The following is an 18,815-nucleotide window of genomic DNA, read 5'->3' as shown; positions in this document are numbered from 1 at the left end:
TTCCTGTCCATTTCCACATATCAATGTACACAAGGTCTTGACATCCATAGAATCATCCATAAAGCTATTATGTACCAGTGTAACAACATTGGCATTATCTGTCCCCATCTGCAGCCTTTGACAGTGTTGACCACTAACTAACTCCTTTCCTTTGTCCAGCTCAGTGGCTAGTTCCATTTTCATCAAATTATGGTCAGCAATGGCCCCAAGCTCTCAGCATTACCTTCAGAGTCCCCCAAAAATGTATCCTTGACACCTAATTATTCCACAACTGCTCAATTAGGGGTACCAACCACCTTCAGGAAGCAAGAATTGCCTGTTTGATGCCACAGCAAAGACAGGCAACAGCCTGCCAATGCCTTGCTGAAGAAAGCAGGAAACTGCTCAGAGGGAAGATAGGCTAAATACATGAGACTGTGGGTAAATGGGCCAAACTGAGGTAATGGGTCCATTACAGCGCAAATTACTCAGGACCCAATAATTTTCAACATTAAATTAAAAACTTTTCCTTCACCCAAATCAAACCTGACATGCACCAAATCACCATTTAAAATTCCATCTCCCAACCCATTAATAAACTCAAAGTAACTTAATGGGCTGTTAATTGGAGGTGAGCAGGTTTCCTGTTCTTCCCACATATGCCAGCACTTTGTAAATTCCAGATTTTCCCAGACCTTGAATCATTGGGATCCCGAGATTTGTGATTTTTAAAATCAAGCCCACACTGGGTCCAGACACTGCCAGCAATAGAAAATCCAGCTCCCGATGTCAGTTTCCCCACACACTCTCATGACTCTCCACCCACCCTTTGTTTTCAGATTGCTTGTCCTCCAGATAAACATTAGACCATAAGACATAGGAGCAGAATTAGGCCACTCGGCCCATCGAGTCTGCTCCGCCATTCAATCATGGCTGATATTTTTCTCATCCCCATTCTCCTGCCTTTTCCCCATAACCCCTGATGCCCTTATTAATCAAGAACCTATCTATCTCTGTCTTAAAGACACTCAATAACCTGGCGTCCACAGCCTTCTCTGGCAAAGAGATCCACAGATTCACCACTCTGTGGCTGAAGAAATTCCTCCTCAACTCTGTTTTAAAGGATCGTCCCTTTAGTCTGAGGTTGTGCCCTCTGGTTCTAATTTTTCCTACTCGTGAAAACATCCTCTCCATGTGCACTCTATCCAGGCCTCGCAGTATCCTGTAAGTTTCAATAAGATCCCCCCTCATCCTTCTAAACTCCAACGAGTACAGACCCAGAGTCTTCAACAATACCTCATACGTCAAGCTCTTCATTCCAGGGATCATTCTTGTGAACCTCCTCCGGACCCTTTCCAAGGCCAGTACATCCTTCCTTAGATACGGGGCCCAAAACTGCTCACAATACTCCAAATGGGGTCTGACCAGAGCCTTATACAGCCTCAGAAGTACATCCCTGCTCTTATATTCTAGCCCTCTCAACACGAGGAAGGCACGTGGGTCACGGTTAGGAAGGGTAAAGGTCACGTACCAGAGAGTACCCCGGTGGTTGTCCCCCTTAACAGTAAGGGATGGTGTCAGACGGGAGAGAGGAGGGGAGAGAGCAGTCAGTGATGGTATCCCCTGTGGTTGTCCCCCTCCAAAATAAGTATACCATTTTGGATACTGTGGGGGAGGGGGGGGGATGACCCTCCAGGGGTAAGCCACGGTGACCAGGTCCCTGGCACGGAATCGGGCTCTGTGGCTCAGAAGGGAAAGAGGGGAACCAGGAGAGCAATAGTAGTGGGGGATGAAATGGTGAGAGGCACAGACAGGCGGTTCTGTGGGCGTGAACGAGACTCCAGGATGGTAGTCTGCCTCCCTGGTGCCAGGGTCCTGGATGTCTCTGAGCGGGTAGGAAGCATCCTAAAAAGGACGGATAACCAGACAGACGTCATTGTCCACATTGGTGCAAATGACGTAGGCAGAAAGAGCAGGGAGGTCCTGCGAGAGCAATTCAGGGAGTTGGGTAGTAGGCTAAAAAGCAGGGCCTCTCGGGTAGCGATCTCTGGACTATTCCCAGTGCCACAAGCTAGTGAGGCTAGGAACAGGGAGACTGCACAGCTGAACGCGTGGCTAAAGGACTGGTGCAGGAGGGAGGGTTTCGAATTCGTGGATCACTGGGAAGTCTTCAAGAGAGGATGGCACCTGTACAAGAAGGATGGGTTGCACCTAAACTGGAGGGGTACGAATATCCTACCTGGGAATTCTGCTAGTGTGGTTCGGGTGGGTTTAAACTAATGTGGCAGGGGGGTGGGGATCAGAACAATAGGTCAATAAGCATAGAGGCTGGGGACAAGGTTGGGGTCAAGACAAGGCTATCTAAGAGGAAAGGCATTCTGGGGGAGGATGACCTCAGTGAGCCTGGAGTGCATCTGCTTCAATGAAAGGAGCGTCACGGGCAAGACAGACGAGCTTAGAGCCTTAATGCTTGCACGGAACTTGGATGTGGTTGCAGTGACAGAGACCTGGTTAAAAGGACAGGACTGGCAGCTGAATATTCCAGGGTATAAGTGTTTTAGGCGAGACAGAGGAGGGGCGAGGAGAGGTGGGGGAGTAGCAATGCTGGTTAGGGAGCATATTACAGCGGTACAGAGGGTGGACAATATGGAAGGGTCAGGTAACGAGTCACTGTGGGTGGAACTCAGAAACAAGAAGGGCGCAGTCACTATGCTGGGGGTATACTACAGGCCTCCCAACAGCCCACGGGAAGTTGAGGAACGGATATGTAAGGAGATTTTGGACAGGTGCAGAATAAATAGGGTTGTTTCACATAGACTGGAAATCGCTTAGGGCTGGGGGCCTGGACGGGGAAGAATTTATAAAATGTGTACAGGAAGGTTCTTTGGAACAATATGTTGGCAGTCCAACTAGAGAGGGGGCTATTATGGACCTAGTACTGGGGAATGAGCCCGGTCAGGTCATCAAAGGTGCAGTAGGGGAACATGTGGCAAATAGTGACCACAATTCTGCAAACTTTAGGATAGTAATGGAAAAGATGAGTGTTGTCCTATGGGTAAGGTACTGAATTGGGGAAAGGCTAACTACAGCCGGATTAGGCAGGATTTGGTGGCTATTGATTGGGAGAGGCTGTTCGAGGGTAAATCCACATCTGGCATGTGGGAGTCTTTTAAGGAGCAGTTGATAGGACTGCAGGACAGGCATGTGCCTGTAAAGAGGAAGGATAGGAAAGGTAGCATTCGAGAGCCGTGGATAACCAGTGAAATTGTGGGTCTAATCAAAAAGAAAAAAAGAGGCATACATGAGGTCCAGGCAGCTAAAAACAGATGGAGCACTGGAGGAATACAGAGAAAGTAGAAAAGAACTCAAACAGGGAGTTAGAAGGGCAAAAAGGGGTCACGAAATGTCCTTGGCAGACAGGATTAAGGAGAATCGTAAGACATTTTATACATACGTTAGGAACAAGAGGGTTGTTAGGGAAAGAATTGGACCTCTCAGGGACAAAGGAGGGGAAAAAAAACCATCTCTTAGACATTCCACAAATTCCTTTTCTTGGAATTCACTACCTACCTGATTTTCCCAGTCCACCTGCATATTGAAGTCCCCCATGATTATTGTAATATTGCCTTTTTCATACACCTTTTCTATCTCCTAATTTATTTTCTGCCCCACATCCCGACTACTGCTAGGGGGCCTGTACATAACTCCCATCAGGGTCTTTTTACCTTTGCGATTCCTCAACTCTACCCACAGAGATGCTATGCCTTCTGATCCTATATCGCTTCTTGTTATCGATTTAACTTCATTCCTTACTAACAATGCAACCCTGCCTCCTTTGCCCATCTGCCTGTCCTTTCGATAGGACACATATTCTTGGATATTTAGATCCCAGCCCTGAGCCCCTTGCAGCCATGTCTCTGTGATGCCCACATCGTACTGGTCAATTTCAACAAGCTCATTTACCTTGTTCCGTATACTGCACGCATTTAGGTACAACACCCTCAGTCCTGCATTGACCACCTCCTTTCTCATACTTGTCATCATTTTTGCTCTGCCTGAGGTTAGATTCCTGCCACCTTCTATACTCTGTTCCATTATGTGGTCTGGAAACTTTACTAACCTCTCCTGAGCCCTCGACTTCTTCTCCGTACAACTGAACTCTCTCTCTCCCCACCCCCCCCCCCCCCATTTTTTTTTTTTGGTGCTCTTCACTACACTTGCGCAAAAAGCAAAGGCCGATGGCAGCCATGTTGAGGCCTACCACGAACAGCACTGTGGGCGTACCGACACCGCAAACTGCAGCAGTTCAAGGCGGCAGCGCACCACCACCTTCTCAAGAGCAACTAGTAATGGGTATTAAATGCTGCCTTAGCCAGCAATGCCCACATCCTGTAAATGAATTAAAAAAACACTGCTAACAAGATGAAGGTGCTCAAGAAGAGGATCAATAGGTTTGCTAAATATGACCACTTCCTCACGAAAGGTGGTGTGACTCTCCTTCAGGATGCCCTCAGGTGTCAGGCTCATTGTTTACCATGTCCAGCATTATCTTAGAACTATTTTTATAATTTGCTGTTACCCACGTTGTTCCCTAATTCTAGGGCAATATTCCTGCTGCCAATTAATATCTAGACGTGTTCATGAAAAGCAACCAAGATTTTAATGGAAAAACACAAAAGTACAGTAGTTTGACAGCAGCATGCATTTCCTCACTCCTTGAAGTAAATGCACTATTTGCTAAATATAATTACTTCTACATCTTCACATATTGAAGCGAGTCAAACAGATCAAACCAAATTATAGCTTGTTCTTTGTCAAGGAGTTTACAGATGCCATACTGTAAAACAGAATTATAATCCTCTGTCACTTTGATTTAGGATCTAACATCCAATTATTTAATTTTATTTAAAGAGGCACGTTGCTGCAAACACTTATTATCAAATCTTGAAACAATGTAGGAAACAGAACAAGATATACAGGATGCAATGAATGCATGCTTTAAAGGACGCCACACAAGCCTCTCAAACTCTAGTTGGAAACATGTCAAAAATTACAATGGTTAATCCAGCAACAATTAAAGGAGGAACAGAATTCCCAATAAAAATAACCAAATGTTACATGCAATTATAAAAACCAAACAAAATAGAAAGGAAGTGAGGACCAAATGAAGATTTAGAACCATGATTGAATTACAGCTAGTGACCAAAGGTACAAATCAAACCCCGACAGCAAGCTCAATTCCAGAACACCAAATACAAATTACATTCAACACAAGATTCTACTGCTCTGTCCGAGAGAGAGCACGGCCCAAACCTGTTGTAAAGCTGTTTTGGCAAAATGGGCAGACTAAATTTCTACTACATACTGGAACAGATTTCTTTCTAAAGTTGCAATAACTTAGCTTTACAAGAGTATCCTATGAAGGGACCAACCATAAGCACTACAACAAATGTCTCTCACTAAATATAGATTAATTTTAAGAATGGAAAAAAAATTAGCATTCTATTTTAAGTAACTTTGACGAGACTCCCCTAAATTATATCTAGAGCTCCTCCTATACAAACTTTAGACAATAATTTAAAGTCATTCCACTGTATATACAAAGAACTTCTGAACGCAAACACATAATGGGAATAGTAGTAGTAAAGTTTTGGACTAATAGTCCAGACCAAGTTTAAATCCCAACATTGGAAGCTGTGCGACCGAGATCAAAATATGCTTGAGCAGAATTATTGAAATCAGAAAGCTGTTGACTTCTTGTTAAAAACCCAACTATTTCATTAATATCATTCAAGTGAGGGAGTCAGACTCCCACATGCCCAGGCAACATTATGTTGACAGTTTTAATGGCCTCTTGAAATGCATGCCATTCAGCTGCACAAACAACTGCTTTGGCAAACAGGGACATTTAATATAGTCTTTTCAGTACTGCCCACATACTGAGAACAAAATCTACACACTGAAAAGTTACAAGTTCTAAGTGGAATTAATAAATCAGCTTACCACAAACCCAAAATTCTCAAATATGAATATCTGTTTCCAATTTCCTACCGACAGGAATTATAGTACAGGTTCTTCAATACTTGCTATAGGCAGGCCTGTGTCTCCTCTGATCGGATGTATAGAATGAATGTACTCTCCTTCAGGGATAACAATCTACCATTCACTGCTACAATATACAAGGACTATTACAGGTTCCGATTGTGCACACCTGATCTTTGAGAGTCTGGACACTCCACCTGTAAACCTGTAATTCAGCACTCATTTGTGTTATAATAAATTATAAACACAAACGTACACTCCGTATTTAAAGTTTAAAAAGTTTATTAGTCACAAGTAAGGCTTAACATTAACACTGCAATGAAGTTACTGTGAAATTCCCCTAGTCGCCACATTCCGGCGCTTGTTCGGGTCAATGCACCTAACCAGCATGTCTTTCAGACTGTGGGAGGAAACTGGAGCGCCCGGAGGAAACCCATGCAGACACGGGGAGAACATGCAAACTCCACACAGACAGTGACCCAAGCTGAGAATAGAACCCGGGTCCCTGGCGCTGTGAGGCAGCAGTGCTAACCACTGTGCTACCGTGCTGCTCACAAAGAAGGGGCTTTGCATTGGCCGGGAATCGAACCTGGGAACTCCCGTGTGCAGGCGAGAATTCTACCACTGAACCACCAATGCACATAGCATTGTATGTATTTAGTCCAATATGTATTTAGTCTGGTACTTTAAACCGTTTTCAGATCAAAATAGCAAAGGAATTCAGAATTGCAGTTGCCTTTTTGTTTCACTTTTTTCCAGCCATTGGAATGCTTTAATTGAGGTTTGGATTAATACAATGCAGCAAATTTTCACACCACTGCGTTGGAGGCAGGGTAGGACCTAACAGTAAACTCAGCAAACAGGGTCTAATTAAATGGATGCACTACAAACTACAGCAAACATACCTCAGTTGTTGGGGAACGGAGGGAGAGAAATACATTTCATTTCCTTTATCTAAACAAAATATTACTTTGTATTGAATAGTTGCACAATCTATATGAAATAAAATGTAATTATGCATACCTGATAGTCCTGTATCTGCTTGTTTTGGTGATTAACTTCACTGGCTCGGGTCAAATCCACAAAAAATTCTGCTACATTAAGTGCATTAACTTCAGCTAAAGGAGAAGAAGCTGGTGCATAGAACAGAGTCCTCAAAGTAGGCAGGAATGCTTCCTGAAAACATTCTTGATTTTTCCTAGGAAAGGCAAGTTTTGCACAATATTAAACATCATTTCTATTTCGGTTTGCTGAACAATACTTACTTTCTCAATTTTTAATACATTCAATAGATTTTAAGCAAGTTTAGAATAAGAGAAAGGGTAGGAGCTGGGGGGAAATAAATAAGTGGAAGGTTTATGATGGAAGGTAAACTGATTAAACAAAGAGCAGAACCATTACTTGAAGGTACAATCTGAAGAAATGGGAGCTGTGGATATTATCTAAAATTAATGAACTCAATATCAATTCCAGAAAGTTCTAAAGTGCCTAATTGAAAGCTGCAGCACTGTTCCTTAAGCTTCATTGGGATAATGCAAGAGATAGGGTGCAGAATGGTCAGAGCAGGAATGGGTGGAAAATTAAAATATGGTAACTGACCGTAATCTCAGGGTCAGGCCTGTGAAATGAACAGAGGTGTTCAGCAAAATGATCATCCAATATGTATTTGGTCTCTTTCATCGTTAGCAGTGAATATAGTACTAAAAGTCGCAGCATTAAATATATGTTTTGCTTGGAAGGAAAGTTTGGGACCTTGGATGGTGGGAAGGGTGAAGATGAATCAGCAAGTGTTGCACCTTCTGTGCTTGCACGAGACGATGCTGTGATAAGGCAAGCAAGTGTTGGAGATAGGAGAGGACCAGGGTTTTGTGGATGGAATAGTTCATTAGAAATGCTGAAAGAGGGGAGGAAGATGTATTTGGTGGTGGTGTGATGCTGCAGAAATGGTGGTCGATTATCTGTTGAATGTGGAGGCACTGATGGAAGCTGAGGACAAGGGGAACCCTATCATTACTTTAGGAATGAGGGCGAGAGGTGGGAGAAAATGTGCGCAAAGTTGGAAGAACTGTCGAGGACCTGGTCAACCACAGTGGAGGAAAAAAAGAGACAGATCAGAAGCATTGGTGACATCAGAACAGATCCAACAAAGGCAAAAAAACTGGGAAAATGGAAAAGATTCCTTGCAGGAAGCAGGGTGGGCGAAGTGCAATGAAGGTAGTCAGCGAGCTTGTAAGTACACATTGTTCAGCAGCCTACTAACAGAAATGTAGATAGAAAAGTTGAAGGGAAGGGAACTGCAAAATGGGCCACATGAAGACCTGCCAGTGCATTCCTGTTTGTGTATCTTGGGATGGAGGGAGAAGTGGACTTTATGTGGTTGAGGGACTAAGAGGTTGAAGGGGGCATGGGTGATTGGAAAGTGATCTCCAGAGAAGGTGAGCTTAAAGAAAGTCTGGATCATGATGACTAATATTCAATGGTAGGGTAGGAGGTATTGAAGATTAGTGTTCAGCCTCCATGAGAGTCATTTGTTTACCAAACAAGTGTCAACCTTGTCAACAGGTTTAATGACAATTTTAGCATTGGATCAAAAAGAATGGAGTGCTGCAAGTTCAGAGTAGGGTTCTGTTGGAGTGAATGAGGAGGGTAGACAAATTGAGACAAGTGATGCCACACTGGCATTTCCAAACGAGAAGATCTATTTCCAGGAAGGAAAGATGCCAGAAAGAGGTGGTCAGGTAGAATGAGAATTCTGAAGTTGAAAGAAAGTGTCAGCTGTGCAGGGGAAGAAGATTACTGATAAAAGGACTTGGCACAGAGACAAAAGCAACAGTAGAAAATTCAGCATGTCAAATTCGGAATTCATTCAGGTGGGGCTTTCAGCCTTGTCAACTCTGGCAAAAACCAGTATTCATCAACATACACAGGAGATTAAATACAAACCTGTTCATAAATGCAAACAGAGGAAAGAAAACCCCCAGGCAATGTCGAAGAAAAGTGTCCTCTTCAGTCACAGGATTATACCATAACAAAATAAGCCGGGTAAGAATTTTGGGGCTAGAGAGTCTTCCAGAAAAAAGCAATTTAGCAAGGCCTTCAGCAGCTGCAGTCCTGAGGTCCATTACCTGAAAATATAAGCAATTATTAGCACATAAAAATTATATGCACTGGGGAGAGGGGTCAAAGAGCAAAGAAGGGAGGATTTTCCAGACAGTAATAGAGAGGATTTAGAGGAGAGAAAAGAAGGGAGGAGAATAAAGGGAAAGGAAGCAACTGGGAAGAGAGAAGAGTTGGTTTGAGAGGTCAGGGGTAAATGATGATGCAGAGAGCACAAATTTTTGAGGACTTGGTTGAAAACAGCAAAGTTGAGAAATATGTTTGAAAAATCTCAGCAGGTCTCTCAGCATTTGTGGGGAGAGAACAGAGCCAACATGTCAAATCTAGTTTACCCCTAGTCAGAGCTGCTTTTGTTTCAGATTCCAGCCTCTGCGGTATTTTGCTTTTATTTGAGAAATATGTTTTGCTTGTAATCCACACCCAAAATGCAGCCAATTGTATCTTCTTTCCCCATCACACCAGTCACAACATCCCAATTGAAAGCAAAGAAAGAGAAAAATAAACGAGTGTTGAACTTCCATTTCCTGCCCTTCACAAATTCCGTCTGCTTCCAAACAATGCCTGTCTCCACCTCAGGCATTAATTCAAATCTAGACTCGACTTAAGAAAAAACATCATCCTGTGGACAAAGGGAAATTCTTCCATTTAACTTTAGTCTATAGATGGTTCTGGTGATTTTGAAAAAGCATTGCAAGTTACGATCTGCATATTGTTGAGTTCCTCCTTCCCATCACATGTCCTTTATCTTTGGGCAATTCTTCCTTTTTGAGTTGCAACCTTGGGTTGTTCTGCCAGGCAATGAAGGCTGCTTGTTCTTATTCCAGGCAATCACATATTTGAGTAGCATTTACATTGAGCCAGCCCTGGTAGCAATGATGCTCTTTAATGATATGGGCATAGGAGTCTAGTACAGCTGACTTTATTTCAGACTTGGTTGAAAGCAGCAAAACCAGATAAAGTTGGCAGCATGATGGCACAGTGGTTAGCACTGCTGCTTCACAGCGCTAGGGACCCGGGTTCGATTCCCCGCCCGGGTCACTGTCTGTGCGGAGTTTGCACATTCTCCCTGTATCTGGGTGGGTTTCCTCAATGTGCTCCAGTCTCCTCCCACAGTCCGAAAGGCGTGCTGGTTAGGTGCATTGGCTCTGCTAAATTCTCCCTCAGTGTACCCGAACAGGCGCTGGAGTGTGGCGACTAGAGGATCATCACAGTAACTTCATTGTGTTAATGTAAGCCTACTTGTGATTAATAAATAAACGTTAAAAACATATTTGATCCTAATGCTCTGGAATGGAGTTCGATGTATGAAAATTTATATATATTAACCCACACCAGATCAACCAAATATTCCACCTCCCATATAGACTGAAGGAAAGACTCCAAAATAGGTACTTCCCATACCATGGCATACTCCCCTCTCCAAAAGCCACCACTGATGAGGAGATCCAACTCTGGATCAGCTGCACCAGCTCAACCTTCTACAAACTAAGGGAGCGAATGTTTCACAACAAAGACCTCCACAAGTCAACAGAAGTCCCAGTGTGCAGAGCAATTGCTATCATCACATTCCTGACTGCAGTGAGACTTGGACTGTGCATCAGCGACACACAAGAACACTGGAGAAATTCCATCAGAAATGCCCCCATCACAGCCTCCGGATTCAACGGGAGGATCACGGATCAAAAAAGTCAGCTCCATAAGCATTCAGCGGAAATCTCCTGCAAAATCAACTTTTGTTGGACCGGATTGTCCAGGTGGCTGAAAACCATTTCCCTCACCTGGTCCTGTTTTCTCAACTCTCAAAAGACCTATGTTCCAGGGAAGACAAGGAAAAGACAATAGGAAGCTCTCCCCGAAGAACAGCAGCATTGACCTTAATGACTGGAAGGAGCTTTCTACCAGTTAAACAGAATGGCAACAATTTTGCATCGTCCTTTTTTGTCCCAACATCTTAGTGATGAGGCAAAGCAGCAACAGAGAAGGAGAGAATGCAAATCCCTTACTTTAGATCTCAGTACCTTGTAGTACATCCTGTCCCAAGTGCCCAAAGATATGCAGGTTGAGAATCGGCCTGGTCAGTCAGATGGCAGAAATTCATGACCAAGTAGGCACCATCCTTGAACTGAGGGGCAGCTAGCAACAAGACTTAACTGTTCCAATTCTCTCTTGCAGGCCTCCCATCCTCCACACATTCTATCTCACACTACATCTTACTCACCTATCGCCCTGTCTTTGCTGACCTACATTATCACAGTTCCTTAAATTTAATTCTTCAACTTGAAAATTCTTATCTTATTTTAAATATTAACAATTTCCATCACAAAAACATCCTCCAGCCTTCAACCCCTTCCTCCAAACACTTCATTCCTTTATTTGATTCACTCACTGTCACCCCTGCTTCATTCTACCACTGGTGGTCACCTATGTGGTTCCACATTCGATAACTCCCTGTCTCATCATTTCTGTCCCCACTACTGATCCTTCTGTAAAACTCACCAATTTGACCAAGCATAGAGTTACAAATGCATGTCAAAAATGTGACAGCATGAAGTGCCGCAGGTAAGGAGTGCCCACAGAAATAATATTTTGTATGTGTATCTCACAGCCAAGATCAACATCTCTTATGCCACGATGACAACCTCACACCAAGTATGTAGAAAATCCCATAAACAGTTCAAAAAGCCACTGGTAATTCATACCTCATTGTCTAGGTATCCCAAGAGGAGCGTAAGGATACTGTTGACTGTGTCAGTTTCCAGAACAGGCTCTTTTGGTTCCTCATCTTTTGATTTCTCAAGTTCACTCTCCAATTCTTCATTTTGTATTTCCTGGGATTTATGAGGACTGGGTTTGAAAGCCTCAATCCCAAATACCTGCAGAATGTCAAATACTGCCCGCAATGCACTGATTTTCACATTGATCATATCAAGTTGAGCAATCTATAATACAAAAGATATATTATTTGTTGAGACAATTTGGGCCATACTTTCCTGGCCTGACATGCAGTAAACCCACATCGGGTGTGCAGAAACGGAGACGAGTGGGGCCTGATTCTGGAATTTTCACCCCTATTCCCATTGCTAGCAATTTTTAGCATGGGAAACATGGCAGTCTGCGAGCCCACACATTAGCATTCCTGACCTTGCTGGCTCCATTGCTGGGTGGGCCTTTTAGAGACCCCATATTTTTGATGGAGTTGAGCAAGCTTCTGAAGGTGACCTGGTGCATGTCAGATCAGAGGTGTCGCAAACCATGGGAGAACAATCTGGAGCAAGGAACTGTTCAGGTGATGTTGACAACTTCATAAACCATAATGTGATGCTGTTGGATGATAAGTTACATATGTTTTTAATTCAATGGTTGCTGATAGGGCTATATTCTAATAAGACCATTATTAGAACATAGCCCTATCAGCATTGGGATAGTGGAGAAGTGTTCAAATGCATTAGAGCACACTGTTGAAACAATAAAGAGCTCTTCTGCATTGAAACATAGTGATATTTAGATTTGACTGAGATTAGTCACCTGAGATTTAGTATTTTCATCAAATGGCAGTTTAAACATCTGTTCCACTCCTTTGAAGATTTAACAGATGGCTGAGCTTGCAATTGAATTGTATTATGGATGCTTGGCTGAGCTCCAAACCCAATTAACGGATTTAGCTCAGCAGGGGATTTTAACTCCACTGCCAAGGGGACTCCCAAGTTTGTTTATCTTGAAAGTTTATGACCCCTTAATAGGATTAGGTTTTTAAAATGATTTGTTTAACTTGTTTATAAACATCTCATAAACATGATAGAGCTCAGGGGTTCTGTATGTAGTGGATACAATTGGGAGGGGGGGGTGCGGAAACAAGATGGGCAGGTAGGTTCATTCATAAGGTGCAATCACGATGGCAGAAAATGACAACTCCCAATTCTTACTGCAAAAGGAAAGAATTCAGCCCAATATGTTTAAATTATAATCTGTTCTTTGATCATGACCTGGTCAACGATCATGATACAAGTTTCAATTATCTCCTTCCTGATTGATTAGGCAAGAATTTTCACTTTCGATATAACCATCTAAGTGCAAATTGCACCGGTTTTGAAAACTATTTTTTCCTGGTAAATCAAAGTGACCCTCCCCTATAGATAACCCTGCTGCCCACACACCTCAAACCTCATCCCATTTTCCTCCAAGACTTGCCTCCACCACAAATGCAGCAATATCCCAGAATTCAGAGTGTTTATACATACTCCTTTTTGATAAAAGTCCTTCCAAAATTAAAAATGGAAAAACATGTATTAATACAGTACTGAATGAAACAATTCTATTTGTTGATCCATATTGCATTATAAGTACTTCAGGAAATCACAAACAGAGAATCGTGCAAGATTGATAAGACCAGTCTACTAATTACCTGTAACAACAGTGGCAGGTGCTGAATCGCAAAATCTTTATTGTGCAACACAGATGAACCCAAACACAAGACTGCCATGTTTCTTACTGCAGGATTAACACTTGCAATACTGGGAAGTATCTAAAATTGCAGAAATAAATATGTTGTAAGGAAAAAAGACAATTTTTAAAAATAATAAGTTACATAATGCAAAGTATCTCCATAGGAAAAGGAGCAGAAGGGGGCCATTCAGCCCTTCAAGTCTGCTCCAACATTCAATAATATCATGGCTGATCTGATTGTGATCTCAGCTCCACCTTCCTACCTGCAACCATAACCCTCGACTTCCTTCTGGGGAAGAGAGGGCCATATCAAAATGTCTATCTTAAAAGGGAGACCTCTCATTCTTTAAACTATGTTCCCAAGTTTTAGTTTCCCCATACAAGAGGAAACATCCTCTTGGTATCCACCCTATCCAGTCCTCCTGATATCCACTCTATCCAGTCCTTCAAGATCTTTTATGTTTCAATAAGATCACCTCTCAATCTTCTAATCTCCAATAGGTATAGGCCCAACTTGTTCAACATTTTTCATAAGATACACCTTCATCCCAGGAATGAGCCGGCTGAACCTTCTCTGAACTGCTTCTATAGCAATTATATCTTTTTTCAAATAAGGAGACCAAATTGTACACAGTATTCCAGATGTGGTCTCTCCAAGACCCTGTACAGCTGCAGTAAAACTTCCCAATTTTATATTCCATTGATCTTGCAATAAGTGAAAACATTCCTTTTGCTTTCCGAATCATTTGTTGTATCTGTATACTAACTTTGGGATTCATGTATCCAAACACCCAGATCCCTCTGCAGCACCGAGTTCTGTGATCTCTCTCTCCATTTAAATAGTATACTGCTTTTCTATTCTCCTGCCAAAATGGACTTTTCACATTTACTCACGTTATGCTCCATCTACCAAAGTTTTGCCCATTCACCTAAAACTGTCTATATCCCTTTGCAGACTCTGTACCTCATCTTGACAACTTACATTCCTACCTACCTTGGTATCCTTGATAAATTTAGCTACCATATATTTGGTTTCTTCATCCATGTCATTGCTATAAATTGAAAATAGTTGAGGACCCTGATCCTTGTGGCAGTCCACTAGTTACAAGCTTGCCAATCATAACAAGACCCATTTATCCCTACTCTTTGCTTCCCATAAGCTAACCAATCCTTCATCTGTGGCACTATATTACCCCCTACACCATGTGCTCTTATCTCGTGGAGTGCAAGTATTTATTGATGGAATACATTCCTGAGACACAGTCACATTACAACGTCAAGTACTAACAAAACTGACATCCCCATGGCCCCAATACAAATCAGAACTTTTAATATGCATCGTCCGCTCAACCAGAATCTTGCACCTCCCTCCACCGAGGTCTTTTGGTGGTTCTTTGCTTTCTTCCCTGAGCAAGCACAAGAAAGCAGCTTGTAACTGAATGTAGCTTGAGAAAGAGTGTAAGCTTGGGAATTTGGTGAGATGGGGAATTCAGCACAATGGGGAGATGACATTGTTGACCTTTTACAAAACAAAATGGTCTGAGAAAGGGAGCCGGAGACCAGCAGCAGGATTTCACAGATGAAGCCCGCATGCATTAATTAGGTAAGTAGGTAGGTAAGTGGGTTAGCAAGTTTGAAGCTCTTTCTCTATTTAAATGGAGAAAGATTGTAGAACTCTATGTTGCAGAGGGATCTGGGTGTTTTGGTATAGGGCCAGCACAGAATCATACAGGGCCAGCACAGAATCATAGGTCATAGTACAGGAGGCCATTTGGCCCCTCATATTTATGCCAGCTCCATGGAATGGCAACTCACCTAGTAGTTGAAACTGGTATTGGTGAGGTACAAGTACAATGTTAAAATTATCTAGTCAAATCATTTGATATAACTACGGATAATCATGAGATATTTCTAAACCTAATGGATTAAATAAAGCAAGTTAAGATGGCAGGACAGGTAATGCTCTAGCATGCGAGAGCTGGTGGACACCCATGTGATCACATCAACCATATTTGCAACAAGTGCCTGCAGCTTGAGGAACTTCAGCTGGAGTCTGAGCTTTAGACACTGAAGCATCAGGATGGAGGATAGTTACTTGCCCACTTCCAGGAGGAAATCCCACCCCTTATGCTATGTATTTCTAATTTTGTTTATGATCAGGGACAGGAGGGTGTGATTGGAAGTGAGGCAGGTATGGGGATCCAGAAGGTAACATTGACAGAACCTTAGACCTTGCAATTGCCCAACAGCTTTGATATTCCTGCAGCTTGTGTGGATGAGAGCAAAGGACTGCAGGGAAGATGAGCAAACTGACTATGGCAACATGCTGCATGAGGCCATTCAAGTGGAGGAATGAAAAGGAATGTAGTTGGAGTCGGGGACACTATAGTTAGGGGGAATAGCTATGATTTAATGCACCAAAGGCACGAGTTCCGAAGGCAGAGTTACCTGTCTGGTGCCAGGGTTAAGAACATCCTCTCAGGGTGGCAAAGAACTTGGAGCAGAAGGGGGAAGGATCCAATTGTCATTCTCCAGACGGGTACCAACAATTATGTTGGACAAAGTAGAGGTTCTACTAAGGGAGTATGAACAGCTAGGAGCTGGGTCATTAATATATTTTTGAGCATACCTTGGAGAATTCTTTTAGAAAAGTTTGAGATTCTGAATTGTTAAAAAAAAATTAGTTGTGCAAACATAGCAAAAATCATCTTAAAATTGTGACAAGTTCTTGAGAATAATGAATGCTACTGTTGGAAGTCACAGGCAAAAAGGACTTCAACATGCACATTGACTGGCAGACTCAAGTCGGTAAGGGTGGAATCGAGGAAGAGTTCTTAGAATGCTGTCGGGATAGTTTCCTTGAACAGCATGTTACGGAACCGACGAGGGAACGAGCTATTTTGGATCTGGTATTGTGTAACGAGGTAGGTAGAATTAAGGATCTTATTGTGAAGGACCCTCTTGGGTCTAGTGACCACAATATGGTCGAATTTCTGATTCAGATGGAAGAGGAGAAAGTTTGGTCCCAAACCAGTGTCCTCTGTTTGAACAGAGGGAAATATGATAGGATGAGGGATGAATTGGCTAAGGTAGACTGGGAGAGCAGGCTGGCAGGTAGGATAGCTGAGGAACAGTGGAGGATTTTTAAGGAGATCCTTTTCAGTTCTCAGCAAAAATATATTCCAGCAAAAAACAAGGATTGTAAGAAAAGGGAGAACCAGCCGTGGATAACGAAGGAAATAAAGGAGAGTATTAAAATAAAAACAGCTGCGTACAGAGTGGCCAAAAATAGTGGAGAAACAAGTGATTGGGAAAAATTTAAGAAACAACAAAGAGAGACTAAGAAAGCGATAAAGAAAGGAAGGATAGACTATGAAGCTAGGCTAGCAATTAATATAAAAAATGATAGTAAAAGTTTTTATAAATATATAAAAAGGAATAGAGTGGCTAGAGTGAATGTTGGACCCTTGGAGGACGAGAGGGGGGAGTTAATAGTGGGAAATGAGGATATGGCTGAGTCTTTAAATAAGTTTTTTGTGTCGGTCTTCACGGTGGAGGACACAAATAGTTTGCCAAATACTAACGATAGAGGGTTGGCAGCAGGAGAAATACTTAATACAATTAATGTTACCAGAGAGGCAGTGCTGGGTAGACTAATGGGACTGAAGGTGGACAAGTCCCCGGGTCCGGATGGAATGCATCCCAGGGTATTGAAAGAAATGTCAGAGGTAATAGTGGATGCGTTAGTGATTATTTATCAAACCTCATTGCATTCTGGGGTAGTGCCGGTTGATTGGAAAACGGCTAATGTTACGCCGCTGTTTAAAAAAGGAAGGAGACAAAAGGCGGGTAACTATAGGCCGGTCAGCTTAACGTCTGTAGTAGGGAAAATGCTGGAATCCATTATTAAAGAGGAGATAGCAGGGCATCTGGATAGAAATGGTTCGATCAATCAGACGCAGCATGGATTCATGAGGGGAAAGTCGTGCTTGACGAACATGTTGGATTTTTATGAAGATGTGACTAGGGCGGTTGATGGAGGAGAACCGGTGGATGCGGTGTTTTTGGATTTCCAAAAGGCGTTTGATAAGGTGCCCCATAAAAGGCTGCTGAAGAAGATTAGGGCACACGGAGTTGGGGGTAGTGTGTTAAAGTGGATTGGGGACTGGCTATCCGACAGGAAGCAAAGAGTCGGAATAAATGGGTGTTTTTCCGGTTGGAGGAAGGTAACTAGTGGCGTGCCGCAGGGATCGGTACTCGGGCCGCAACTATTTACCATTTATATAGATGATCTGGAGGAGGGGACGGAGTGTAGGGTAACGAAGTTTGCAGACGACACAAAGATAAGTGGAAAAGTGAATCGTGTGGAGGACGGAGAAGATCTGCAGAGAGATTTGGACAGGCTGAGTGAGTGGGCGAGGATATGGCAAATGGAGTAAACGTTGATAAATGCGAGGTTATACACTTTGGAGGAAATAATAACAAATGGGATTACTATCTCAATGGAAACAAATTAAAACATGCTACCGTGCAAAGGGACCTGGGGGTCCTTGTGCATGAGACGCAAAAGCCCAGTCTGCAGGTACAACAGGTGATCAAGAAGGCAAATGGGATGTTGGCCTATATTGCGAGGGGGATAGAATATAAAAGCAGGGATGTCTTGATGCACCTGTACAGGGCATTGGTGAGGCCGCAGCTGGAATACTGTGTGCAGTATTGGTCCCCTTATATGAGGAAGGATATATTGGCATTGGAGGGAGTGCAGAGAAGGTTCACCAGGTTGATACCGGAGATGAGGGGTTTGGATTATGAGGAGAGGCTGAGGAGATTGGGTTTGTACTCGTTGGAGTTTAGAAGGATGAGGGGGGATCTTATGGAGACTTATAAGATAATGCGGGGGCTGGATAGGGTGGAGGCGGAGAGATTCTTTCCACTTAGTAAGGAAGTTAAAACTAGAGGACACAGCCTCAAAATAAAGGGGGGTCGGTTTAAGACAGAGTTGAGGAGGAACTTCTTCTCCCAGAGGGTGGTGAATCTCTGGAATTCTCTGCCCACTGAGGTGGTGGAGGCTACCTCGCTGGATATGTTTAAAGCGCGGATGGATGGATTCCTGATCGGTAAGGGAATTAAGGGTTATGGGGATCAGGCGGGTAAGTGGTACTGATCCACGTCAGATCAGCCATGATCTTATTGAATGGCGGGACAGGCTCGAGGGGCTAGATGGCCTACTCCTG

The 18,815-nt window shown here is 43.0% G+C and overlaps 1 protein-coding gene across 4 annotated transcripts in view; it reads right to left on the bottom strand.

Moving 5' to 3' along the window:
• Positions 1-18,815, bottom strand: part of ncapg (non-SMC condensin I complex, subunit G) — a 56,984-nt gene that overhangs the window by 12,458 nt on the left and 25,711 nt on the right. For all 4 annotated transcript variants that reach the window (XM_078215434.1, XM_078215412.1, XM_078215420.1 and 1 more), the window contains 4 exons: positions 13,541-13,660; positions 11,838-12,077; positions 8,965-9,146; positions 7,045-7,219 (listed from right to left, as the gene is read on the bottom strand). In XM_078215434.1, the coding sequence (XP_078071560.1) occupies positions 7,045-7,219; positions 8,965-9,146; positions 11,838-12,077; positions 13,541-13,660 (717 nt within the window). The remainder of the gene's footprint in view (positions 1-7,044; positions 7,220-8,964; positions 9,147-11,837; positions 12,078-13,540; positions 13,661-18,815) is intronic.

The sequence above is a fragment of the Mustelus asterias genome, chromosome 1, assembly GCF_964213995.1.
Source record: "Mustelus asterias chromosome 1, sMusAst1.hap1.1, whole genome shotgun sequence".
NCBI lineage: Eukaryota > Metazoa > Chordata > Chondrichthyes > Carcharhiniformes > Triakidae > Mustelus > Mustelus asterias.
This window is presented reverse-complemented; position numbering and strand designations above follow the sequence as displayed.